Below are 27,953 nucleotides of genomic sequence, written 5' to 3' on the forward strand. Positions count from 1 at the left end.
AGGGGCCCCCACAATAAAATTTTTACAAAATATCCTAACTTCCACGGGTCGAAAATATCTGATATGTATATCAAAATATTCGGATATATATCAAAGTATTGGATATTTTCGAAAATATGATCTTTTTGAACCTTGATTAGGGGCCTCCACTCCTTCGTTGCCCCGAGGAATCAACACTTCCTAATCCGGCACTGAATACACGTGAGTAAAGATGTGAATTAAATATTTTGCTCTGTGATTGGCAACACAGAATGGCATTTCATCATTTGTGACGTCACTCGACAGAAGCATAAACAATGAAAGCACACAGATTTCAGTAATTTTTTTAGAATATTAAACTTAAAACAAATTATTTAAAAAATGGTCAGAACCTATGTTTTTAAGCATGCTCTTTTAGAAAATACTTTTAAAATTTTGGAAACGACCCGATTGGCAGCAATCCACTGAGGTGCTTGGCACCAAAAACTATGTACAGACCAAACTTATCTTGTGCCACTCAGTAGAAAACAACATACTGTCAAGAGAAACCGTCATTTACACTTTACTGATTGCAGTGCAGGGTTGGTAAAAAAAACTGTTTTTTTTTTTTTCAAAAAAAAAAAAAAAAACTTTTTTTTTTGGTTTAAACCAGGTTTTTTTGGTTTAAACTGGGTTTTTTTGGTTTAAATACTATTTGCGAGAAAAACAATTAATTTTTGGAAGGTAATTAAGGTTCCATGTAATTAACAGTTATTCAATAGTCAAATTATACCTTCTTGATTAATTAAAGAGATAAGAACAAAATCTTGTAACTAAATTAAATAATTCAAATAGCTTTCTGCTTCCAATGAACAAAAGGGCGGAAAAAAACTAAGAATTATCTGCACCCAATAGTCATAAAGCAGCATAGGTGTATAGCCAGTCAAAATCTTTTGAGCACACAGAATCCAAAAAAAAAAAAAAAAAAACACCAATGGAGAGTTTAGTTTATACGTGAAGATTTATATATTTCTCAATCAATTTTTACACATACATTTGCATTTTGTTCTGGGAATTTAAAAATTTGTCTTTTAATCTTCCTACATTATAATATAAGGAACTTATTATGTATCATAATATGAAGTATAAACTTTTTTTAAAAATTTGATTCAAAAAATATTATTTGTGTTCACCTGCAGAACAAATCTTAATTTTTAGGTGCAAACAATTAAGTTAGACTGTTGATTACCTTACAAGTCAAAGTTAAAATTCCAGGAAAGTGCAAATAAATAGGCAAAAATGTCACACCCTTGCAACAGGAGTGAGCAATATAATGGATTGCATCTACAATAAAAGATTCAATCCTCAGTAAATCTTAACTAATCATGCAAATTAAGCATAATGATGGAAGTTCACTGAAATCTGCTTTATGGCACATATATGAAATAAAAAATGTATTAATATTTTTTTTCGATTAAAGCTTGTAATACATTTTGAAGGAGCATCTTTGCAATTTTACTATTTATCTCTGCAACTTAGCTAGGAACATAGCATAAATGGAATTTTACATTTTTCAATATGTGTGGGAAAATCAATGTAAACCTGTAAAATGGATTTTTTTTTTTTTGGCTTTAAAAAAACATTTCTTAAAAAAACCGCATGGTTTAAAAAAAAAAAAACAATTGGTTTAAACCAACATGGTTTAAACCAAACAACCCTGTTGCAGTGAGTTAAAAAATAAATTGAAAAACATATTGGCTCTTATTTAAACAAAAAGCAGTTGGGCAATCTCAGAGTTACATGTCAAAAGGAGGAGATATCTTGTCAGAAACCGTAGCAGTTAACACTGAATGTTAAAAAGATGTTTTCCTACCATGATTTTAGTTTTTAGTTCAATGTTACATGTTCTGTTTCATTTATAACTCTTGAAAAGAAATTTGTAATAGAAACCAATCACATAAACGACATAAAAGGACTGAACTCGGGTGGCTGAACTACGTTTGTCCCATCATGTGAACTGACAGCCACAACGTTAACTCTACTTTGATCAGGCATCATGGCGGGAACTGCAGATGGAGGAGCTGGTCCGACATGTGGATGACCAGCATGAGGATGTTGATGAGCAACATGCTGATGATGATGATGTGGCTGATGATGTCTTTGTTCCATAAATGCTACTTGATAATTATGTGCTGCAGCTCCTAGTTGCTGCAGAGTTAGAGCAGCATGGTTATGAAGTGATTCTGGATGAGATGATTCATAACTATACACAACGGGTGCAGGAGGTGGGTTGTTATTAATTGCAGAAATAGTCGTATGCAATTCAATGTGCGGTTGAGGCTGAAACTGGTTATTTTCAGACTCGACATTTTTGTGCGATGGTGAATAGGCATTAGGATCATATCCTTGCCTCCTTTGCTTTCGAGGACGATATGGACCTTTAGCAGTGGCGTTCTCACCATGATGTTTTCTAAAATGCTCCTTCAATTTATCTCGACGGGAACTACAATAATCGCAATGCTCACATTTAAAAGGTTTTTCATTTAAATGAATTCTTTCATGCCTCACCAGATGACTTTTTTCGATAAAAGCACGGCCACATATCGAGCAAATGTGAGACCGAACGGCAGTATGAGTTCTATGATGAGATCCTAACTGGCTCTTTTTCGGTGTGCTGTACTTGCAGTTAGGAAAATGACAACGAAACACATCACCAGTGTGAATTCTCTTGTGCGAAAATAAGTGAGATTGATACTTTGTACTGAAGCCGCATGTGTCGCATAAAAATGGCCTATCTTCACGATGAGAAGCAAGATGTTGATCTAAACTAGCTTTAATAGCAAAGCGTCGTTCACAATGTTCACACTGATAAGGTTTTTCTCCCGTATGGCATCTCATATGACAGTCCAAATTGGCTTTTGTTCTGCATCTGTGATCACATTCATCACATTTGAATGGTCTTTCATCAGTATGTCTCATTCGATGCGACAGCAAAAACTGGATTCTGTCGCACGTGTATTCACACGTTTCGCAACGAAATGGTGGACCCGTAAAGTGGCTTTTCATGTGAGAATAATATTCCCTATTCCATTTGCAGGTAAAATCGCACACTTTGCACTTGTAGGTGACATCTTTTGCATGAATGCGTGATACATGTTGCTCTAACCTCACAGAGCTATGGGCAATATATGAACAGCTAGGGCACTTCACTCCATCTTTCCACTTGTTCTTGTTACTGTGGCCATTTACAGATTCCTCAACACTAGAATCAGTAGCACTTGAGCTCCCATCATCTATGTCATCTTCCTCATCATCATCAGTATCAGTTTCCGATATATAATGCTTCTTAGCTAGTTGGCTATTTGTTTTATCAAGAGCAGGAACTAGTGCAGTTTCATTTGATTCTTTTGAATTTTTAACATTCTTGGTAGCTTGCTTTGCAGAAATAGTGCCAGCTTTACGAGTTATTTTGATAGGTGGCACTTTTCGTCGCTGAGTAGATTTCCTAGTAGTCATAGTAGCCTTTAAGGGCTGAGTTTTCTGCTTTGATTTCTTGGGTGTAGACTTTTGATTGGTCACAGGGGCTGGAGGTTCCTCTTCTTGTTGAACTTCTGTACCAGAACTATCACTATCATCATCAAAATCTAAAGCACCACCACAGTCACCAGCAATATCATCAAAACTACTGTTGCTGGTTTCATTATCAAAAGATTCTTTACTAGCAGGCACCTCAGATGGAGGCACTATGGTATTTTTTTCCTTAACTTGGTCTCTTTCTAAAGGAGCAACTGTAATAGGAGTATTTTCATCTCCTCCAGAATCTTTAGAATGATTTTGCAAGCCATCAGAAATAGCAATGTTTGCAAAATTATTACTGTCAATTTTGGTACCATTTGGACCAAACTGGGTTTTCAAAGAAGAATATAGATTTTGGAATTCAGGAAGTTCTACTTTGTTTTCCTCTAAACAGACTAAAACCAGATACATGCATTTTGAACTACTCTGCAGTAACACTCTTGATTTTATATGGTCTTCTAAATAATGACGGTCAATGGAATCCCAACTCATGAATGTTAATAAAGTTTGCAGGTCATTTTCCCTGTCAGTAATATCGTGTTCGATCCATTTACATATGAAACTGAACAAAATGTGCGGAGGGATAACAGCCTGTTTTTCTTTGAGAAATGCTTCCAATTTTGTGAAGTTGAAATCCAAAATTTCACTTTGCTCAAAAACCTCAAGGATGTGATTATGAATGAATGCAGATGCATTTTTTTGTAAAATAGGTAAATTATACTTCTCGGCCATATCTTTAACAGTCAAGCAATTTGATGGATCTAGATACCTATCTAAATATTCTGCACAGTAATTTTTCAATTTGATAACAAGGAAATGATTTGATAATCGCAATAATTCAGAAACATTATTTTTATCAATCACAACAGCACCAGTATACATGTAGTTCAACAGCAATTCGAATGCATCTAAATTTTGACACGTAACTGTGATTTGTTCTTTTATTACTTTGTGAGTTTTCAGAACAGAATCAAAATAGGGACTGTATGCTGCTAAAACATTTCGATGGGCTTGAAATTTTTGCCCCTGAACATGGAGCACAACGTCGCAAAAGCGGCCTGCTTCACGTTGGCTCCATAATTTTTGAAGTACAATACATGCCTGCTGGTTTTCCGTAAACTTCATTGAACTAGCGGGAATTAATGTTGATATTGCCATGACAGATTACCCTGAAAAAGCTCTCATGAAAATTAAAACCCCCCACAAAAGATTAATCATTGGAATAGCGGATTTACGTAAACATTAAATGATTTATTAAGGTAATCAATAATCTTACAAATTATCATACTAAATAAATTTACTTACCACAATTACGCAGTACGGCAAGGTTTATTGTAATAAGAGAGACAAGATCATCGCTACATATGTAACGCAGCTATGCACTGCGATAACATTTCGAAGAGGCGCGGAACTTACGGTGGACCAACTAATAATGGCGAATGAGTAGCCACTAAGCCTAAAGTTAGGGGAAATCTACAAGATAATTTTCCGTTACTCAAAGTGCAGTAATGAATGGGTCTTTAACAGCAAGTCATGGATTTTCTAAAAACCAGAAAGCATGTAATTGTACTTACGATTAAAAATAACATTGTATATAGTGTAATTTATCACTTTTCAGGCTCATTCTGCTCTCGTCATTATTTCAAGAGTCAAGTTTGGCTTGGGTGGGCTTGACAGGGACGATGGTTTGTTTTGATTGAGATATGCTCCCAAGAACTTTAACTTATTGAATGATTAGAAGGCTTTGAAATTCTTAAAACTGCTTTTTAATGCGAGAAGTCGGTTACTTTTCCTTTGAGGCACACTTTTGTGCTTTAGAACTTAAATTTGAGGGCGTTTATTCTTTTTAAATATTGAGGAACAGCGATAATAACTGTAACCATAGTACTACCGCCAAACTTGTCTTTTGTTTTGAGTTTTTGTTTACTTTTGCTCGGTGGCCGTGTGTATGCGAAAACGATAAAGTTTGTTTCACAAAATGTAGTGTTTGATTACTTTAGAAAGCTATAAATTTTTAATAGTTGTAATATATTTTGGAAATGCTTGGGGATAAAGCTCTCGAACTTATAAAGCAACTTCAGAGATGCGATTATTTGAATCCACTTCAAGTATTATTTTTTTGTTTTTCAGTTTTATATATATATATATATATATATATATATATTCATTTAGTTTATATTTTTTAGTATCTCAAAACTGCAGAAGTGAAGTTTCAGACGTAAAAACTGCTTCCAAATGAGCAGTTTTATCTTTTTTATTTTCCTTAGAATAATGTTCCTTAAAGAATGCAAACAGGGTCCCAACAAAAGGGTTTTTTCCCCTTGGAACTCGTGGCATCTTGCCATGCTGTTTGTCGGTGCATGTTTAAAGCTTACTTCCTTACATATAAGAACTGTTATGACCCTCTCATCAACAGAAAAAAAGAAAGAAAAGGTTGTACTACTATGTGCTGTGCAGTTCAAAATTGGTGTCCAATGATAAAATGGACAGTGAGATTGACTGATAAGATTTGATTTGGGAGCAGTGGTGCAGCCAGGGGGAGGGGATGTTTTAAGGTCAAACTTCCTCCAGAACCCTTGATTTTAACGCACATGAATTACCAATCCTAATCCAATCAATTTAAATACTTCCCCCAGTCATGGGCGTCCTTATGCAAAATTTTTAAGGGGGGGGGGGGCTCACGCTCAGATGTTTTCCCCAGGGTTAAGCGGGATATTTTTTCCATGGAAACCGATTTTAGAACAGATTAGAGTTATTAAAATGAGACATTTTTAATAACTTATTCATTTGTGGTGGGAGAAGAAAATGTTTTACATTTTTGCAAAGAAAAAAGTATTGAAAGCAAGAAAGTTCTAATTTTTAAGATGAGGGGAGACTTGAGCCATCTCTTGCTTCCCCCCCCCCCACATATGGGCGCCTATGCCCTCAGTCATATACTGGCTAGTCTGCACAGGGCTATAACCAGACGAGGCCCAGTTCGCGCAGTGCTCATTCTGAGATAATCCTGAATTTGTCCTTTTTCATTCAAGGTTAAAAATACATTTATCTCTGTCTCATAATACGAGATAAAGAATTCTCCACTCAGCCTATCATGTAAGGGAGTTAGGAGACACCAAGCGACTCCCTCCTGGCTTTGAGAAATCAATGTGTTTCCATACTAGTTCCGTCAATATATTGCATGGTTTTTGCACTTTTTTGAAATTTGCATTGAGTACAGATTCGGATCTATACATTCCCCCCCCCCCAGCAAAAATTCAGCAGGACCCCCTAACTGTCTACTTATTGGCAGATTTAGATAAAATGAAAAGCTTTCTGCGAACACAAATCCAAACTGGAAAATTTTCTGCAAATAACTATTTTGCCTTATTCACGCTTTTATACAAAAATATAAAAAGGGGGGGGGGGAGGGAACTTTATTTTTATTTATTTATTTATTTATTTTAAAACAGCATATAGTTTATGCTTACTTTTCACTAACTGAAGAAAACTGCTTAAACTATTATTTTTTGCTCAATATCAATCACATGATCATTATTACTTTCATTTCACAGTGAAAAAGTTCATGTAGATCTGATAAAACATGAGCTACCTGCTTTTTACTTGAAAATTTTATGAAGATATTTGATTTTGTACACAAATCAACAAAACTACTTATTTGTTTGAAATTAAGTATTTCTGCAAAAATAAATACTGTATTTTCTGCATGTTATCTGTTAAAAAAGTTTTAAATTAGTGCTCCCCTCCCCCCCCCCCTCTTTCTACGCCAACGCATTTGAACTCAATTTACAGCGCATTTGAACTCAATTTACAGCGGGAGTGATCGTTCCTTAGTCTGTAAAGTTGTTTATTTTATGTACTTGAATTTTCCCCTTACGCGATCCAGGCTGTGTAAAATAAAAAACTATACAGTCATAGTAGGAGCGGTCTCGACTTGATTTGCAACTGTTGACTCCTGTGTCTTTTAAGTAATTAGCGTACTATAATCACGATTTCAAGAAGAAATAATTATTTTTTAGATTAATTTTGCATAAGATTTAGAAGAAACAAAAATAAAATGTGGGGTTTTTTTAAAAAAAAATCATTTTTTTTTAAAAATTAACGTTAGTAGTGAAAAATAAATTTCTTCAGAGCCAAAAATTTTCTGCGAACGCCGTTCGCGCGTTCGTCTATATTATGCAAGACTGCTTATTGGATTTCAATTCGACTAAGGATGGCAAGCCCCTTAGGTTCCATGGCCCCCCTGGATTGCGGGATCTGCAGGTGCGTAAATACAGACCTGATTGAGTATATAACACTTCAACCACCCTAAAACAAAATGTGAAATGATGGACCTGCTTTCCCACTAATTATAATAATCTGCACTGATTTGTTTGGGAGTGGATAAATGTTTTTGCTGCACCTTAAGTAGGAATGTCGACTAAAATGATTTCTTAAGACATGTCAGATTTTGAGATTTCAACAATTAAATAAAATTGTAAATCATCAAATTTTATACAGAACTTGTTTTAAATATATGTTGAGACTCTGCTTTTCGTACAAAGGAATTTAAACAAATGATTTTATTTTTGCATTGATCATAAAGGGGAAAAAGTTAATAAAAGGCATGTTTTGTCTTTCCCAACCCATCGTTCAGTACAAAACTCACCCGTTTTTTTTTTCAAGTGGACCAACTTGAAAAAGCCTACTATCTCAGTAAAGTGAGTTTTTTAAGAATTTACTTCAGAAAACAACGTAATATTATAATATTGCACAATATCAAGTCCAGAAATTGTCATCTTCCTTTTTGGACAGTTCATTAAGTATTATAAATTAAAACTGCATATGGATTTCATAGTTAATTTTCAAAAAAGAACTTGGGATGCCAAACTAAGCAGTAACTATTTTTGTCCATTTCAAAGATTTTTTTTTTTTTTGTATTGTTGGGAAAATTGCTTTGATAAACTGTAACAGGCTTATCTCTTTTTTTACAGCAGCTTACTGCAAGAAGTATAGTAGCCAAATGAAAAAAATATTACATTTATCATTTAAAACTATCCAAAAGTAGTTAACCAATGTGCTGACTGCACCATATTCCTTAAATTCAAACCAAACTTGAATATGAATATTTATAACACATTTCTGTGTTATTATATGCAAGATTTATTATGTGACAACTAATTTTAATTCTGTTCAAATTTCTATTTCCAACTTCTTGTGTCAAAGAATTTGAAAATACTTGGTAAAATGTATATATCTTCCATTGTGAGAACAAACTTAGAAAAATATGTTACTACATAATGTTTTCAGTATCAGAAATAGCATTTTTTTCGAATTGTTAATTCACAAAATTTGTTTCTGGTAAATGTTTCCTTCATAAATGATGATGTTTAAAAAAAAAAAGTTTTAAGAATGGTGGTGGTGGAGTCGAGTCCATGGGAAGAACTATATAAATCCATGTGTCTGCAGGGCCGGATTTGGAAGTGTGGAGGAACCGGGGCAACGAAGGAGTGGGGGCCCCTAATCAATCAGGGTTTGAAAAGATCATCATATTTTCGAAAATATCCGATACTTTGATATATATCCGAATATTTTGATGTATATGTATATATCCCATATTTTCGATCAGCACTTTAATAGTAAGTACATCCTGAAGTTACTGCTATTTATTTTTTTATATTATTATAATTATTTATAGGGGAGAAAAAACATCAAATTTGCTGACTCCTGTGAAAGTAAGGATATTTTGTAAAAATTTTGTTGTGGAGGCTCCGGGGCAGTAGCCCCGCCTGCCCTCCTTTAAATCCGGCCCTGTGTGTCTGCAAAACACAGTTGGCCAGCTCCTTGATGTTGCTGGAGTACAGACTAATGTCTTTTGGAGAGAATTCCTTAATCCGGGCCAGAGATCTTAAAATGGCAGGGCACTCAAAAATATGATTTGGTGTGAGTGGGACATCACATCAAAGTTACTGCAGGAATGGTAGGTTCTGTTACCATCTCTCTGGATCAGCATGCTTCTATAGTGACCAGTTCTAAGGCAGGTGTCGCACCCAGCCGTGCGGGGGGCCCGCTACGCAGACCCCCCTGGACGGTGGAACCTAAAGCTAAGTGGTGGGGTGCGTGCAGAGAAAAGTTCTAAGGCGGGTGATAGTTTTGGTAAGGTTTCTATTTGCATTTATTTCACATATCAGTGAGCCTTTTGTTTTTATGGTGTTTTCTCTTAAATGAAACTTTGCAAGGGTGCCCATATATAAAATTTTAAGGTGGGCGGGTCAGATATTTTCCCCATAGAAACCGATTTCAGTACAGATTAGAGTTATTAAAATTTGACATTTTTAACTTATTCATTAATTGCTGGAGAAGAAACGTTTTTATATTTTTGCAAAGAAAAAAGTACTAAAAGCAAGGAAGTTCTAATTTCAAAGGAGGGAGCTTAAGCCCCCACTTGCCCCCCATATGGGAGCCCTTGGCACTTTTCGATTGCATTAGCATCATTAAGAGAGACCGTGATGGAAATTTCATTATTGAGATTTCTCCCTTAATTGGCAAGTTGGTTTGCATCTTCATTTCCAGGGATGCCTACATGTGTAGGTATCCACTGCAGCATACATATCTTGTTTGGTTTGTTAATTTCTGCCAATTGATGTTGGATATCATGGGTTAGCCTTGATTGACATTTATATAATGCTTTTAAGGCAGCTTTGGAGTCGCAAAAGATGACTAGACCACAGGTTTGGTCAGTGTCGTTGAGTGAGATGTAATTATGCAATGAGTTGTGTATTGCTTTAAGCTCACTGGTAAAATTAAGGGCAAAATTTTGGAACTTGTGCCAAATGAATGGTTTGTAGTAATGCCCTTGCGTAGTACAAAATGTACAACCGCACCGCCTGTTAAGTTTTGGTTCGAAATGAACATACAAAGCATAATGTGGACTGTATAAAAGTTAAATCAACACAATTTATTAGTTGGAGCCACTACTCCTAATTAACTCCTAATAATACATATGAAGCCACTACTTCATTAGATGCAACAACACTTTTGCAAGAAGGAAGAACAATCTGTTTTTACTATTGTTGCCATTACAAAACAACAAAAATTAAACTTTTAATGAGGTAACTTTTTTTTCTTTTTTGAGGAAGTACCAAACACCTCCTTTTTGAAGAGTTTCGTCAGCTGAGCCAGTTTGGTGTTGATATTTGTATTCTTGAGTAACTGCTGCTTAGAGAAGGCAGGCTCCTCCAGGAAATCAAGGGTGCTGTTTTCAAGACTGATCTCTAGTCTTATTTCAGAATCAAATTGTAGAGTAGATGATCTTTTAAGTCTGGGTCATGACTTCGAATTTTATTAGTAAAGTTTATGATTTGGTACTTCCTTCTATTCTTGAGTGATGCTAGACCACATTCTTGTATCACTTTTTCTTTCTTTGTAGAGGAAAATGCTCTGCAGATGATTTTGGCTGCTCTAGCTGAATGCTGTCCAAATAGTGGCATGTTGTGGCAGTGGTATTGGCAAGGGCGCCCATATAGGGGGGCAAGGGGAGACTCGAGCCATTCCTTGGAAATTAGAACTTCCTTGCTTTTAGTACTTTTTTCTTTGCAAAAATATAAAAATATTTCTTCTACAGCTATTAATGAATAAATAATTAAAAAGGTCAAATTTTAATGACTCTAATCTGCCTCTATAGGGAAAATATCCTGCTAAATCATGGTTAAAATTTCTGAGCCCCCCCCCCCCTTACAATTTTGCATATGGGCGCCCATGGGTATGGGCTCAAATGGGGGTGGCATACTCAAGATGTATTCTTACCAGGGCTGTATATGTTGTCCAAAGAGTTTTGGGGTTTGCTCCTCAGTTAGTGCCACATAGGCTCTTTAGAATTTTTAGTCTTTTTAGGGCCTTGTTTCCACAGTTGTTGATGTGTTTACCAAAACATAGTTCCGAGTCGAGTTGAATTCCTAGGTATTTTGGACAAGACGTTTGTGTAAGGGGAACGCTATTCAGCGTGATGGAAGGCCTGAATTGGTTTATGTGTATTTGATCTGTTGAAAACACCGTGAAAAACAATTTCTGGGTATTGAACTTCAGTTTAAGTTTCTGAGACCATGTTAGGATATTTTCCAGTTATCGCTTGAGAGCAAGGGCAGATTTATCAATAGTTTTAAAAATGTTTCATCCAAATAAAAGTGTTTTCAAATTCCTATTTTTTCCTTATTTTAGTAATTTCTTACAACTTTGATGCAAGGATTTAAAATTATATGTAGCTCCATGAAAAGTAAAAGTAACAAAGCAGTAGTTTGATGTAATGTTTAAAAAGAGATTTAACTTAAAACAGTTCTCGAAAAAGCCCATATTTTTCTTCAAAAACCCGAAAAAAGCTGGTTAATTTGATCAAAAACCCAGGTGTGCTGTGCTTTAAAAAAAAAAATTGTTAAAAAAACTGATCTTTGGTCTTTTTAAGGGGGGGGGGCATGATCCTGTGATCCACCCTCACATTTTCACTTGATCTGAGTTTACAAATTTTGAAAGACTACAGTTTCAGATAAAGAATATTGCTGCCAATTTTGTGTTGAGCCAAATATTTTTTCAACCATTAAGCTATCCATATAAGTTAGAAGAATAACTCTTTCATCTTCAAAACATTTTAAAAACATAGTGTATATGAATCATGATAGTTTCTGATTGCAATATTGTATTCTGCTTCTTTTTTATGCCTTTTTTACTTGAAGTAGCAAATGAGTATTTTTGATTTTAAAAGATGGTTTATAACCATTTTTGCATGACATTTAGGGTTCATTCATTGAAAATCTCATTACACGGCACAAAGTATTTTAAGCCATTAAAATACAAAATGAATAATATTAAAATACAGAATGAATAAAATGAATAATATTAAATTATAATTATTTTCATGACATTTCTTGTATTTTCTCATAAATTTAGTTTGGGTTTTAAAATTTGTTATTTAATATTTTTTAGGATGAAGTATTGAGACAAGTTTTTGAAGAAATGAAAGCATTGTTTGAGGAAAATCAAGTGGATGTGTAAGTTTTTCAACTTTTTACTATTGGCTATCAAATGTTCAAATTATTACACTATCTTAAAATACACCACCAGCTCAGTTATTCCATCCGAGGACTGCAGTTTCGTGCTTTTTAGCACTCATCAGCCTGGAATAGGAATCACATGAGCTGGAGGCAAAAAACCTCTTAGGGAGCCAAGAGAGCCAAACAAAAAAACTGGTAGCTAATGCAGAATTAGCACACCAGATGAGTGACCACAGCAATGGTGCGGTTCAACTCAAAGATTGATGGCAAGGCATGGTATTTTGTAGTAACTTACCGCCCTGAGCAAGGGATAAGGCAGAAATATTTAAAATACACCACCAGCTCAGTTATTCCATCTGAGGACTGCAGTTTCGTGCTTTTTAGCATTCATCAGCCCGGAATAAGAATCCCATGAGCTGGAAGCAAATACTGGAGTGCTTATACACTCAGGAACATTGAAAGTAGTGCCCCAAGAGAGAAGAAAGGTAGAATCGCGAAATTTTGCATATAAGAGTGACATCTGATATGCAAATGATCCAAGTTTGGTGTCAATGCGCATGAACGTTTACCCTACAGCACGGGTGAAATCAAGAATAAGGTGCTTGATAAACCAGCGCATAGTATAAGATTTATAAATGTTGCAATTACATCCGGATAGTCGGAAAACCTTAATGAGTGAAGGATGCCAGGTAGAAGAGTTAGAATGCTTTTCTCACAGTTAAGCGAGTTTGAGAGAGATTTGATCATCAGCCAGAAAATTGCAGGCTGGTCGATGAGCCGTGTTGCTGCCCAGGTGAATTGTTCGAAGTGTTCCGTTAGAAACTGTTGGAGGCAGTGGACACAAGATGGTACTCACAAGCAAAAAACCGGGTCTGGAGCGACCAGAAAGACCACGAGGAGAGAGGATGAAAGAATCGTGTGGCAAGCGTTCATGGATCCCACAGTGGCTTATTTCACCATAGAAGCAGATGTAGGGATAGTAGTTGTTCCCCGAACCATTTCTAAACGTCTTGCAGAAATAAATCTGCAGTCCAAGCGCCCTTTTCATATACTCCCTTTAACACCAAAACATGGCAACTCTGTCTACAATGGTGCGAAGCCAGAGCGATGTGGGACGTCACTGATAGGCAAAAGGTGGTGCTCAGTGACGTACCCTGTTTCGTTTTGGGGTCAGAGGGTATCCGCGCACCGATGAGGAGGTGCCCTGAAGAAGGGTACCACACCACTCATTCTATCGCACGACACACTGCCCGCACAGCGGGCAAAGTGGTCTGGGAGGCTATAGCCTATGATAGCTGGCTCACTCTACTTGTGGTACATGGAACCTTAATGGACCAGCGTTATATTAATGACAATCTGCAACCACATCTAGGACCTTTCCTAAATGGCCTCCCAGGAGCAATTTTCCTGAAAGATAATGCTCGCTCGCATACAGCTAGAGTTGCTCAAGACTTCTTGCATCCATTTGAGACTCTTCTATGACCTGCCCACTTTCCTGACTTGTCCCCTATAAAGCATTTATGGGATCAGCTGAAGCGCCATATGTCGCCAGGCTACTATGTGCAAGATTTAGAAGTGGCTGTTAAAAATTTGGGGGTCCATCGGCCTCAGAACAACATCAGACGTTTAATTAGCTCCATATTGGACCATACTGCGGCATGTGTTGCAGCAAAAGGGGGTCCAACGTGCTATTGAAGTAGCACTGTATTTATCTCATTTCTTAGCCTGTACTTGTTTAATTGTCTAGATTTTGGGATCAAGTGTATCTCTCATCTGTATTATTCTGTACATTAAATTTCACTTCAGCCCAATGCTTTCTTCTTAAGGCACTATTTTCAATGTTCCTGAGTGTATTATACACTCATTTTCAACTACTATTTGACAAATGATGCAAGGGCTCTCATCGCCCCCTGTTTTTCTAACTCTTATGTTAAAAGTGATTGAGAAAGAATCCTTCAAACATAAATTGCGATGTGTCCCTAAACCTGTAAATCCACCTCTGCTCATTCAAAAAGTGACAATACAAGAAATGAAACTTTCCAAAAAACTGACAAGTAGTTCCAATAGTAGTACAAATTCTGCCCCTTAGAAACTCTATGCCCCGTGTGCCGATGCAATAATCAGGGCCAGTGCCGATGAGCAGCCATGTCAACCTAGTCGAAAACTAGGAGCCCAGGTCAAAAACAGAGTAGCATAATTTAAATGGGGACAGAGAGTCCAGCAATCAAACTGGCTTTTTAATTTGCTGCTTTTGTTTTGAATTTATCTCAAAATATTCTGTTTTAGCCATATGACATTCATTTTTTCAATGAGCGTGAAACCAGTATTTCCCCGCATTTCTCAAGTAATCTGTCTTTTACTGTTATTATTTAGTTTTAATTTCACATTTAGACCTTGTAAACTTACATCAGAATGTTTGAGGATTTGAATATTGAATGTTTGTGTAAAAGGGCTGTCTAAAATTGAAAAAAAATGTTCCAGCATTTTGTTTTTTCCAAGAATTTTCAGGGAAAAAGGGCAAGTTGACCCCCAAATTTTAATCTTATTTTTTGTACTAAATTTTTTGAATTATACACAAGCCTATACAGTATTTTTTAAAATGGTTTCTGCATAATTATTCTACTTAAATTTATCATCTCTACATAGTATAAAATGAAGTCTCCAAAAAGCATCTGTTTGTTTGAACTCGCAAAACTCGAGAACTACCTGGCACTGGCGTACCCAGGGGGTGGGCTGATAGGGCTACAGCCCCCCCCCCCCCCGAAATTTTCAAAATTAAATATAAAAATTATAATAAAGAACAAGTTTTTTTTCCATGATGTATTTTTGAAATCTTACATTCGTAATGATATCAGAAAAGCGATACATGAACTTTTCTTAGCTACAGTTCATAAGTATCCCCCCCCCCCAGCTCAAAGACTTTCGAGCTCAGCCCCCCCCCCCCCCCCGAACTGATTTGTCTGCGTACGCCGCTGCTACCTGGTCGATTTTATTGAAGTTTTCACAATTTGTTTCTTTATGTCTGGAAAAGGTTTGGAGACCGGTTAGGAAAAAAAATCAAATTAATAGTTCTTTTTTTTATTTCAATTTAGGCCCAATTTTCACATAAATTCCCGATTATGGGGGTGAAAAATTACTTGCACACATTTATATTATATATTAGGGTGGGCCGAAAAAATCAAATTTCTGCAGAGCACTTAGCCTTAGTGCGGAAAATTTGTGGCTCCATAACACTAATTACTCTGCAAAATTTCGTGACTCAATCTGGCAAGATACTAAACTTTTTGAGGTTTTTAGAAAAATATCAATTAAAGAGAAAATTCACAAAATATTTTAAATTCCGCTGAACTTTAAGCCTTAGTGCGGTAATTTTTTAACTTCCAAACGCATTGCATACAATTTCAAGCTTGTGAGCAATTTTTTTTCTGCTCTGGCAAAAGGCCTGAATTTTGAGAATTTTACATAGATTCCTTAAATACGAGTGACACATTACTTTTTAGTAGCTATATATACCTAATACTTCAAATTTTTAATTACATCAATGGCATAAGACCACCCCTTGAACCAGGTCCATCATTTAAGGGGTTAGGGTGAAGGGGATCAATGCCCCCCTTACTTAAATTGAATTTCTAGTTAAATTCCGAACTATGCTTTGCATGTCCAATCACTGGTACACACTCTATAAGCCTAAATTCCATTCTTTTTAGCGTCAAAGCAGTGAATCTTATGGTGTTGAAAGAGATATTCATACTTAAAAATATAAAAAAAATTCAACTTGGAAATGTGCCGCCCCTAACATCTACCACCTTAGGCGGCTGCCTTAGTAGCCTACCTCAGGAGCCGGGCCTGAAGAGTCTCAAATATATTTTTTTTTCCTTCAGATGAAAAATTATCATTATGATAGTGTCCAAAACCTTGCCAACCCTGCTTCAAGTTATTATTTGAACTTATTGATGTCCATTGTTGCCATCTCTTTTGTATTTTTTTTCTTTTTGCCAAAATAAATAAATAAAATAGTTTAAAAATCATAAATCTTGATTGATGAGAAATATTAATGTTTAAAAAAAATGAATTTATGCAAAGAACTTTGAAAGTTTTCATTTATGCTCACAATGACTTGTATGTTTCCGTGGTTACATTCATTGATATTTGTTGCACTTGCTGAAAAGGATATGATATTAGTAAGTGTGTTAATAATTACCCATTTTTGTGTGAACTAAAAGTTCTTAGTTAAAAGTTTTGGATAAATGAATTGTAAGTCATTTATTTTGTAATTTTTTTCCCTCCCTTCAGAAATGCTTCAATAAGTGGGGAAATGCAATATCATGCAGCAGTACAACTCCGGCATTCTGTTTTGTTGAGAAATAAGAGATGCGTCTTGACGTATTTGTAAGTATTATTTATGTTTAGTTGTTTTCTGAAATGGGACTTAATTTACAGTTAATGTAAACATTGATACATGAATCATGTTTTAAATTGAAATACTATGAGTTAATTTCATGCTTTGCAAATATCAAAATTATATAGATAAACCTTTTTACCCAATAATGAGTAAAATGCTCCTTATACATAAAAACACGAATAGAAAAGAAATTCTGCGTGAAAGATAGGTGTGTCAAATTGGACCATGTAGACCAGCGGTTCCCAACCTTTTTTTGTGTTGAGAATCCCTTCCAAAATGTGTATGAGTTTGGATATTGTTACCCTTGTACACAAAGTAAAAAGTGACAAGCACCCCCCCCCATACAAAAAAAGTGGGGAGAAGGTTTTTAATTTGAGAAACAGAAATAATAATTGCAAAATACAGAAGTACAAACATTGCTACAAGCTAAATGAGCTAAAATATAATTTTTAAACAAATTCAATGGAACAAACGCAGTGATAATTCTTTGAGTTTCAGCCGAATTTGAAAACATTTCTAATGAGATGTTTCTGGAACAAAGAATTTCAAAGTTTGGCTCAAATGTCTTGTCTGACAGTTTCAGTCTTACATTAGGTTCAGCATTTAATTTCTTTCTGAATTTAAATGCTGAAATTCATTTTTTCCCATTTAAACTTTGTCCAAAAGAGGTACTAAAATTTAAAATATCTTTTTCTGACACATCAGTACATTTACTTGTAACGACTAAATCAGTTTAAAAATATCTTTTACAGAAAACTTTCCAAACGTCCCCCCCCCCTTTTTCGCACTTCCTACGGTATTTTTTTGTTTATATATATATATATATATATATATATATATATATATATATATATATATATATATATATATATATATATATAGCCATTCTTTCTCTTTTTCCTAAATAAAGCTCTTAGTACATTGTTACCTTAGCTTGCACTTATTGTGTCACGAAGCACCAGAGAAACGCGATAACTCTAAATTGCACTCTAATGGTAATGAAACTAAACACGGAAAGTTTAGTAAAGATGTTTCAAACCCGCGCATATACTCCATATAATATCTCCTCAAGTTCAATCGAATTTTCCGACCAGACGGAGAAATTCAGGGAAGCATTGATATAGCTTTCATCTAAATTCATTGCGTTCAGAAGATGAACTTTTTTGCCCCAAGCTCAATTCTATCATGGTCAATGAAAACGGTAAAAACCCATGTCTTAAAATGACAGACAATTCTTGAAATTCACAAAATAGAATGTCAGCAAGCGTGCTAATATTTGTATCTGAAAGTGTTGAATGTGCAAGAGACAAATGAATAAATTAAGAGCGAAAAAGCTTGATCTTGAGATTTCATCTGAAACAAACGTGTTAAAATTCCGGCATTACAATATTATTTTCGCGAACCCCCTATGAACCCATTGCAAACCCTCCTCCCCCCCTTGGAAAAACTGGGTGAGAACCAATGATACAGACCAATAAGGCCAGACCCTATTTTTTGATGTAGTGTTACAAAAATGTTCTATATTGTGATTTCATCATTTCAGAAAGCCTAACTGGTGATAAAGCATTATCAACAAGCAGTTTTTAATCATCATGCAACAGTGGAGCAAATGTTATTCTGGGTTCGTACGCTCCTTCAAAACTCTTTCATTTAGGAATTTTTTTTTTGAAGAGTGCTTCAAAACTTCTGCTGGTTTTAGTTTAAAATGACATTATTTTCCTGTATGGCAGTCATTTTAGACTTAATTTCCTGCTTTTCCAACTAAACAAATGTTATTTCTGTCTTCCACAGTTTGCAGGTCTTTTTTTCATCTGTTTTTCAAGGAGGACTCATTTTTCCCTTTATTTTCAATTGATTTCCTTTTTCTCTCTCTTGATTGTTCAATTTTGTTTTTCGCAACCCTGAATGTTATCTTCTCAGCAATTCCAATTCCGTCCTATAATTTGGATTCCTTTTCTTTTAATATTGTTACAAGTACAGCCACTTCAAGAAATTCTTTAATGATGACACAGTTCTTGAGAAAAACACAGGAGATTTATTTACAACTATGTGCAAGAAATGTAGTTAACAACTGCTAAATTAATTATAGCAATTAGACAAATATCAATTAACACCATAAACTCAACAGTCACATCAAAATATGCAAATCACAGCGCAAAGACTTTGCAAAACAGAGCTAATACACTAAACACTCTCCAGCATGACAACTCAATCAAGACTTACTTTTTATGCTGCAGAGGCTATTTATAAATCCTTGAAAAGTTTCCACAATATTCCATTGAGAAATTTCAATTATGTTCTATTCTGGTATTTCTCTTTTTATTCCATCCACAAATCTTACCTTTCAGAAATGGAGGGACCATATATTTCATTCAAATGTAAGAGGGTTGTATATTCATTACAAGAAAGTATTTACGGGTTACGTTACTAAGACAATTTTAGATGAAAGATAATGGAATAAACCCCAAATTTAGCCAGATTATAACAAATTTATCGTAAAAATAATTACCATTAACAGAATTTGTAACAATATTTTTCTGTCCATTTTTGAGTACAATAACTCTGTATTTGTAGTAATAATATGAATTATATGTGTTATATATTTTAAACTTTTGTACTTGAAAAAATAGATTTAAATCTAAAATATTTTATTCATAACTTTTTCTTTAATCAGGGTTTTTTTTTCTTTCATAGTTATCTGAGTTCGTCTTGGTTCACATTAATTTGGATAATTGTAACCCTACTGCTTTCTGACATTTTTGAATGTTTATTTTTGTAGACTAACTTATTGCATGAAATCTTTATTTGTTTGGTAAAGTGAAACTAAGCTCACATAAACTCACAATTATTTACTTCTTTTCATATGTTTTTAGGTATAACAGGTTGCAAATGATTAGAGATATTCGATGGGGCTTTGGTGCTGTCTTACCTGCTGATGTTCGCTCTTGTTTGTCAGAAGCAGAAGTAAATTTTCATTTTTTAAACTTTCATAATCAGGTTGTTAATTAACCTTCTGGGGTAGAAGTTGTCCTAATTTTCCTAAAGTTCCTTTTTTTTAACTGTTAAAATTCCTAAACTTAGTTGTTTATCAAACTGTATTGGGTTTTTTATGCCAATGTTTCCAGTAAACAAATTAAAATGAAAAAAAAAAAAAAAAAAACATGCACCACAAGGCAGGGTTGGGTTTTGGACTGTCCAAAGATGGTTTTAGGACAGGACAAGTGGTTTTTACTCTCCAAAACTGTCTAAAAGTGTCCTAAAGTGTCTTAAATTGTCCAAATGTATGCTAAAGCTAGAGGGTTGCAATCTAATCAAGTTGTATTTACTGCAAGATTTGTAATTCATGAATATAAATACGAATGAGGTTTAATTAATGGAGTATTTGATAATATTTTTTTCCACAATGTTCATTTAAAAATATTTTACTTAAAAGAAATTATCAATAACATTATTGCATGAAAACTTCCTTATGTGACAGTTGGTAGAGTTATGAAAGGAAATTCATAACATTACCAAGATAACTAATGTCAGTTCCATTTATAACTCAAAGGAATGTTTTTAAATGTGCAATATTTAGGTGCAAAGAAGAAAAAGCTTAACTTTTTTAATGATTCTTGCAAATAAGTTTACATGATGTTTAACGAAAACTATTTTTTAAATCATAGATAAAGAACAATGGATTGATGTTTAAATATATGCACTTTTAAAAACTTATGCTTTTTTTTTAAATTTATATTTTCAATAGAATATATTCTGCAAGTACATAAAATTGTAATTTATTGCATTAAAGTCAATTATTGCACCATATTTTGAACACTTTCTTTTGCACCAATGCATAAATGTACAATCCTGTTTGTGAAAATTGCAACACCGTGAAGGACTTACGCGATGAGCTGAAAATTGCAGGAAATGTAAAGTAGGGCATGATATGCAAATGATTAGAATTGCAGACCTGTAGTGCTTGCGTATGCTGAGCAGCGCCCTCTGAACAGCGGATCGAACCGAATATAAATAGACGGTTGTAGCGAAGCGTGTATGATTATTGGTGGTTATATGCTAGGGTAAACATCAACTAAATCTTTACTATGCCACTTCGACGAAAGAAAGCGAAATTTAAGCAAATTTTGGAGTTTGAACGAGGCAGAATCGTCAGCCTTCGTGAAGCTGGATTGTCTTATCGTGCAGTAGCCTTTCGTGTGCAGCGTAACAGCAGCACAGAAATCCGGTAGTGGACCCCAAAATGTGACATCAACTCGCGATGACAGACACCTGGTGCATATGGTGCTGACAGACCGCACATCTTCTTCTAGACAATTGGCAGCACAGTGGTCAACAGCTACAGGTGTTTCATTGTGTGCTTCATCAATTCGGAGACGTCTGCTGCAGCGTGCAAGGATTGCTTTATACAGGATTCCTCTCACACAAAACTATCGCCGCCTGCGGCTAAAATGGGCCAATGTGCATAGGAGCTGGCGTGCTGATTGGCAGCAGGTCGTCTTTTCTGACGAATCCTGCCTCAATTTGTGGAACCACAATGGCCGAATTCATGTCCGTCTCTATGCCGGTGAACGGCACATTCCAGAGTGCATTATCGAATGCCACAGAGGACGAACACCCGGAATTATGGTCTGGGGTGCCATAGCATATCATGGACGATCACAGTTGCTACGAATTGTGGGCAATTTGAACAGTATCTGATACATAAATGAAGTTTTACAGCCCCAAGCTATTCCTTTCCTGCAAAGATTGCCAGGGGCTGTATTCTAGCAGTGCCCGTCCACATGTCACCAGGACTGTGGACGGGCCACTACCACTCAACTGTGTATAAAATTTCATTCAACTATGATACTTCCTTCATGGTGTTACACTTTTCACAAACAGGAGTGTAGAAACATTTGGTTACTATTGTGGAAAAAAAAATCATGCATAACAAATTGAGATTTTTAATGAAGAATTCAACTTCTACGTAACTAGATTAAAATCAGGTGTACAAATAAGTTACATACATATAGAATTATGCTTAAATGTTCACACTGAATAAATTTCAAAAAAAAAAAACATGAATACATTTTGGTGTGTTTTTGAAATTTTCTCACAAAATATAGTTTCTCAAAATATAGCTTTGGACACTTTCAAACAGTTTTGGACACAAAGGTTTTGAGCAGGATGGTAAAAACCTTTCCAACCCTTTGCATACATGCATAAATATAGGGAAATTAGGCTACAATTATGAAAATAAATAAATAAACTATTAAAAATTAAACTCATGCATATACATTGAAAATTTTAATCAAGAATTCAACTCCTATGTAACTGGATTAAAATCAGCTGGATAAATAAGTTGAATGCTCACCATTGAATAAATGTTTAGTATAAAACATTAGTTTTGGACACTTTCAGACAGTTTTAGACACAAGGGTTTTGAACAGGACAGTAAAAACCAGGGTTTTTACCATAGTGTCCAAAACCTTGCCAACCCTGCCACAAGGGCGTTTCTAATCCCAAATGTCCGAAACTTTTGGGTTGTGTGTTTCCAAAAATTTTGGGCTGGCAACACATTTTAAAACTGAAATTAAAAAATTAAAAAAAAAAAAACTTTTAAGGATTTTTGTATGCATATTTCTTAATATCTTTTATAGAAAATATTGTCAAACTATAGAATATTGTGATTTACTGTGTAACACCCCCCTCCCCCCCCCCAAAAAAAAAAGAAGAAATGCCTATTTATTGTAGAGGTTGCTGAAGCATGAAGTTTTCAAGTCAAATTCGAACAGAGCTCAACCCCAGGGAAAATATGAGAGCAAAAAAAAAATGTTTGACCCAAGGCCCACACCTTTCTTTATTCAGGACCTAAAAACATATCTATACACCCAAACCTGTTTTTATGCCATCTTTTTTTTTTTTTTTTTTATGAGATTTTTTTTTTTTTTTTGCTGTATATTAAAATTTCAATCAGATTGGGATTTAATTGACGAAATAATTTTAAAAACCAGTGCGAGGTAGTATCTTCAAGTGAACAACATAGGCACCCCAGTCGAAAGTCACTGTGACCTCCCAAAATTTTCCTTATTCAGGAAATTTTGTCTGAGTACTTGGCAAAAATTATCCACTTGGTTTATTTTGATTTAGTTTAAATATTACTGTTTTGTAAGCTTTTGGGTTATTTTCTATATGAGACTTTTTTTATGCGGACCCTACGCACCACATTAAAAAAAAAAAAAATTTAACTGCTTTGCGAAAACAACTTTTTAAAGCTACACGTGAAGTTTCAAACAATTTTTTTTAATGCAAATTCTTTTCATGTGGCCCCTATCCACCGCATAAAAACGGGTTTGGGTGTATTTTTTTATGTACTATTTATATATTTTTGTCTAATTTTTAGTTCTTGCTTTTGTGCACATTTTACTAAACTTTATTAAAAGTTATACAACAACTTTTTGTGTTGTTAAAGGTTGGTTAGAGAGCTAAATTGAGCAGCAAAACTTTCATTTTATAGGTTAACTGGTTCAATACATATAATCGTTCAGTAGCAAGTTATATGACAAGCATAGGAGGTGTTGGAGTTGATCTGTTTTTGAATCTTCAACCACCAAAGTCACTCTATATACAGGTTTGAAATGCTTCTGAGTATTTTAAAAGTTGTTAAGGTTGGTGTGATTAAAGTTCATTGATTTAAACTATGATTTAAAACATTCATTAATGACTAATCTTTAAATATAGTTATATATATGAAACAGTTAGAAGCAAACAGATGTAAGTGGACGATTCCAAGTTCTGAGTAAAACGCGTATGAAGATTACGTCCTAAGTAGGCTTTCATTGATTTCTTTTTCTAAATCATGCTGTACAGCAGCATCTACCAGGGCTACTGGTACTATTTCTTGCCCCAAGATCGAGGAGAGGTTACTCTACTATTTGTACTGGTTACAGTAGGATAACTATGGGTTGGCAGGAGTGACTCTCGCCAGGGGGGCAGCATTTTGACTGATTAAAAAAAAATTTAAGAGTTTTTTTTTTCCATCATAGAAATTGAAAAATGCTTCAAAAAATTTGAAAAAAAAAAACTTGCAAGAAAAAGAGCTAGAGGGGGTATATATATACACTATATATACCTATATATATAATATACACTATATATACCTATATATAAAATCTACTGAGAAGCAACATTGGTCTTCATCAAAAACAATTCTAAAAAATAAAAACCTTTCAAATTTTCAAAATTAATTTGAATTCTGAAATTTTGAATTAAAATTATGTTTTTTGCAATCACGAGTTACGACAGGACCCTACTCATTGGTTACTACCCCACTCGTTTGTTTCTAGAAACGGTTCCTGTCCCACCTCTTGGGCGGTTATGTGTGTATAGTTGTATGTGTAGGCTTGTGTGTGTGCATAGACCTGTGTGTATGCACGTTGGCTTGTGTGTATAAGCGTGCGTGTTTAGGACATGGACGCCACCGACAAGGAGCAGCGGCTTCTGGGGGAGTTCTCAGGACCAGAGGAGTTGTGCCGGAGCTAGCTTGCAGAGCGGTGGGGTTGAAAAAGGAACTGGACATCAAGGACGGTCAAGTGAAAGCAATTAGCAATCGTGATTGCTCAAAAATTACAATGCTGCCTCCTATTTGTCGAATCAATTAATCAAAATGTTCCAAAAAAAAATTCTTTGGAGGTCACAATGCCCTCCGGTGACTTCCCATGTGGGCAATCCTGGGGGGGGGGCGCAATTTCTTTTGTTCGCCAGCGATGCTAGACTCCATAGTTATGCAGAGTGTCCGCGAATATGGAAAGTCATGGATTTTGAACATGATCAAAATTGGTCATGGAAAGTCATGGATTTGAGTGTAAAATGTCCAAAAGTCATGGAAAGTGACTGTTGGTCATGGATTTCGCGCTCAGGACCGATCGCTGTTCTTCTGTTCTTGGAAGAACGAAAATGATTACATCGCCATTCATCTACTTTGTTTTTCGCTGCACAGAAAAGCTGATTTGTCAATAACATTCCTATAACATGTTTTCCCATTCCGGAGACTGGGGATTTTTTTTTCGTATCATAGTTTCTATGTTTAATGGTAAGCTTGCTTTTGTACATTACAGTTCAATGATTATACCGATCATATTCAGATTTGTTACTTACTTATTTTTATCAATGATGACTCTGGAATTGAGTATTTTGAAGGTTTTTTTTCCCGTTTAATGTATGAATGCATTTACTAAATTTGTATTTTACAATTTCACACTGCGCTTTGGGGAGATAATGGGTTATTATAGATTTTAAATATTCTTAAATTCTCGTACTTATTTTTTGTCTCAATAAATTGTTGAATCATTTGTTTTTCATATACATATTTAGTTGAATATTTTTTGCTGCTTTTGTTCAGATTTATTTATATAGCTGAGATAAAAAGGATATTTTCCTAAAACAAAGTTATACTGCTTTATAGTCTCTATTCATATTTATGCGCAATTTTTATGTCATTGTTAAATGAAGTAAATTGCGTAAGTCATGGATTTGAACAACGTGAGTCATGGAAAGCTACGAGCAGAAGTCATGGAAAGTCATGGATTTCAAAACTCAAAAAGTAGCAGATACTCTGACTGACTGGTTATCTCCATTTTTTAAATTTTGCCATTTACATCCCTTTGCTTCTCACTGCCTCATATGTCTTTTGCTCACATTCTGAACTTTATTTCAAAAAACTTATCAAATAAAACTATCAATAATGTTATTGTAAAAATAGTGAAATATTTATAAAATACTCAAATTCCTGAGACTTAGTTCAGTATTACAGGCAGCAGTGCATTAGTTTTACCAGTAGATATATAAGTTGGATAAGTTCTTATATATTGAATGTTTTCATTTATGAATGACAAAATTGGTCAAAAATATTAAACGTATGTGGAGAGCACAAAGAAAGTATAAGTTCAGATGCCAAAAGGGCCAAAACGAGCTTGAACTTTGAAAGACAGACAGAGGATATGATTGAAGGTAAGAAGTCATTGCTCATGCCCATAATACAATTAAAAAGAAGAAATTTTCATTATAAATGTACATAAATGGAAAATTTTGAGTAAGGATTTTTAAAAAATGTTAGATAAAGGTACAATAAATAAGCATATGAGAAATATGACATTTTGCAGGAGTTTTATATTGTCCCTCTGACTTAAATTAATGAAATTTCAGTGTGGATAAAAAAAGGGGGGAGGGGGTTTGAAATTCACTAAAAAAATATTGAAATCTTATTCGCATTGTAACAAATTTTCAAGCAAAAATTAGCCTATGGGGCTGTCCACAAAAGAGGCAGCGAGAAACAAAGGGCTGTTAGTCCCAAATTTTTTTAAAAAATGGAGATAACCAGTACAAATAGGAGAACCTCTCCTCTATTTTAGGACAAGAGCTGGTACTAGTAGCCCTGGTAGGTGCTGCGATACAGCATGATTTGTAAAAACATTCAATGAACTGTCCACCTAGAATCTGAACTTTAAATGAGTTGTACTCAAAACTTTAGAAAGCCCACTTGCATACCTTTACTTCTCACTGTTTCAAATGCTTTCATGCTTTGAAGTGGGTCATGACTTTAAGAGGAGGTGTGAGGGGGGGAAAATGTGACATCAGGTTTTTTTTAAGAACATGTTAATGAATTAAAAAATCGTACAATGCACTTATAATCTGTTATTGAGGATCAAATTTACACTCTTATACAAAAGCTCTTTTTTTTACATTGTAGGTTAGATGCCTTTGTGATTATGGTGATTTTGAAACAAGTGATGGAAACACAGTTGTTTTGAGTAAAAACAGCACTGTAAGTAATTTTCTTTTACAGTCAACTCCCAATTATTGGCGTTTCAGGTGCTTTCACCTTTTTTTAAAAACTTATTATTGTGTTATTGTTCGCTTTTAGATATCACATATATTTTTTATGTTCAATGTTTCTAGATGCAATGTATCAATGTTTATAATTTTAATGTATGCGAGAGTGCTATTAATATTTTTTAGCTATTGTGTGCATTAAGCAGCATTTTTTACCTATTAATCAGATTATACACATTTTAGGCTTATCCTTGGTTACTGTGCCACCCTATTTCACGGATAATTGGGAGTTTACTGCAATAAATGAAATTGTGTCTCTGAAAACTTTTTTTTTTTTTTTGTGATTGTTTCCAGAACTTGCCCTTTTTCTTAAGTAAAATTAGTAGACTCGCCCAGTTTAGAACTCAAAATAGCTTTTAGATTTGACAAAGAGGAGGAAACCATCAAGGGTACAGACATAGTTGACACATACCAAAATTTTCGCATTGAAAGGTTTGAGCCGTTTCTTGAGAATGGCAAATGATCTTTCCCATTTGTTAGTGGAAGAAGATCTTGTCATGGAAGTGATGCAAATAATCATGAATGCATTAATGCCCTACAAAGAACTTTAGTGAAAATGATTGCCAACAGATTAGCATAATCAGCTAGTTTGGTAAACATTTAGTATATTTATACACACGGGGATACTATATTCACAAAAGATTCTCTGTTTCTCCTTTAGAAATCCTTATTAGCAATAACATTTTGATTTTTTTCAATGCAACAGTTGTAATGTGTATTAAGGTGTTCAAATTGAAATGCATTAATGTGTTTGTTTCTTTTTCAGCATTTTCTGCAAAGAGCAGACTGTGAAAAACTTATACATCAAGGCATTTTGGAGCATATATCAGTATGATTTGAAATGTTGTTTAAACAATTGTAATGAATAATTAAGTGGTGAATTTTGGTTAAATAAAAGAGAAATAAAGTTTATATATTTAATAACGTTAAAGTTTGCTGATTTCATTGTAATGTTAGGTGATACATATTTTACAGGGGTTGAAGCAAGTCTTTTTAGGTTTGATCTTTTTTAGACATTGGTCACTGTTTTCATTTTTCTTTTAAATCTAATTTTCAATATAAAAAGTATATTAATCATAGTAATATTGTTCATTTATTATTGAAAATAACCAAAAAGTTATGTTCTG

At 34.6% G+C, this 27,953-nt stretch overlaps 2 protein-coding genes across 4 annotated transcripts; one reads left to right on the forward strand and one right to left on the reverse strand.

Annotated features, from left to right (window-relative positions):
- Positions 1–1,911: 1,911 nt before the first annotated feature.
- Positions 1,912–4,692, reverse strand: LOC129229290 (zinc finger protein 26-like). The gene has a single exon (XM_054863566.1). The coding sequence runs from the start codon at positions 4,690–4,692 to the stop codon at positions 1,912–1,914; it is 2,781 nt and encodes a 926-aa protein (XP_054719541.1).
- A 227-nt stretch (positions 4,693–4,919) lies between these two features.
- On the forward strand, positions 4,920–27,746 carry LOC129229298 (DNA replication complex GINS protein PSF1-like). Of its 3 annotated transcripts, none has more exons than XM_054863588.1 (7): positions 4,920–5,094; positions 12,487–12,551; positions 16,848–16,943; positions 19,830–19,920; positions 23,453–23,566; positions 26,684–26,758; positions 27,593–27,746. In XM_054863588.1, exons 1-7 carry the CDS (start codon positions 5,068–5,070, stop codon positions 27,659–27,661), a joined length of 537 nt encoding a protein of 178 aa, XP_054719563.1. In that variant the 5' UTR covers positions 4,920–5,067; the 3' UTR covers positions 27,662–27,746. The 3 variants fall into 3 exon arrangements, with proteins under 3 accessions (XP_054719563.1, XP_054719554.1, XP_054719571.1); XM_054863579.1 differs by lacking the exon at positions 4,920–5,094 and adding an exon at positions 5,456–5,642; XM_054863596.1 differs by lacking the exons at positions 4,920–5,094; positions 23,453–23,566 and adding an exon at positions 5,456–5,642.
- The last annotated feature ends 207 nt before the right edge of the window (positions 27,747–27,953 follow it).

This window comes from Uloborus diversus, chromosome 1 (assembly GCF_026930045.1).
Source record: "Uloborus diversus isolate 005 chromosome 1, Udiv.v.3.1, whole genome shotgun sequence".
Lineage (NCBI taxonomy): Eukaryota > Metazoa > Arthropoda > Arachnida > Araneae > Uloboridae > Uloborus > Uloborus diversus.

Bases quoted from the DNA above. Each gene is read 5' to 3' on its own strand.
- LOC129229290 (XM_054863566.1), bottom strand. From the start codon at position 4,692: ATGGCAATATCAACATTAATTCCCGCTAGTTCAATGAAGTTTACGGAA.
- LOC129229298 (XM_054863579.1), top strand. From the start codon at position 5,574: ATGCTTGGGGATAAAGCTCTCGAACTTATAAAGCAACTTCAGAGATGC. The intron at 19,921-23,452 runs GTAAATTTTCAT...TTCATTTTATAG, and splicing joins CTTGTTTGTCAGAAGCAGAA to GTTAACTGGTTCAATACATA. The intron at 26,759-27,592 runs GTAAGTAATTTT...TTTCTTTTTCAG, and splicing joins TTTTGAGTAAAAACAGCACT to CATTTTCTGCAAAGAGCAGA.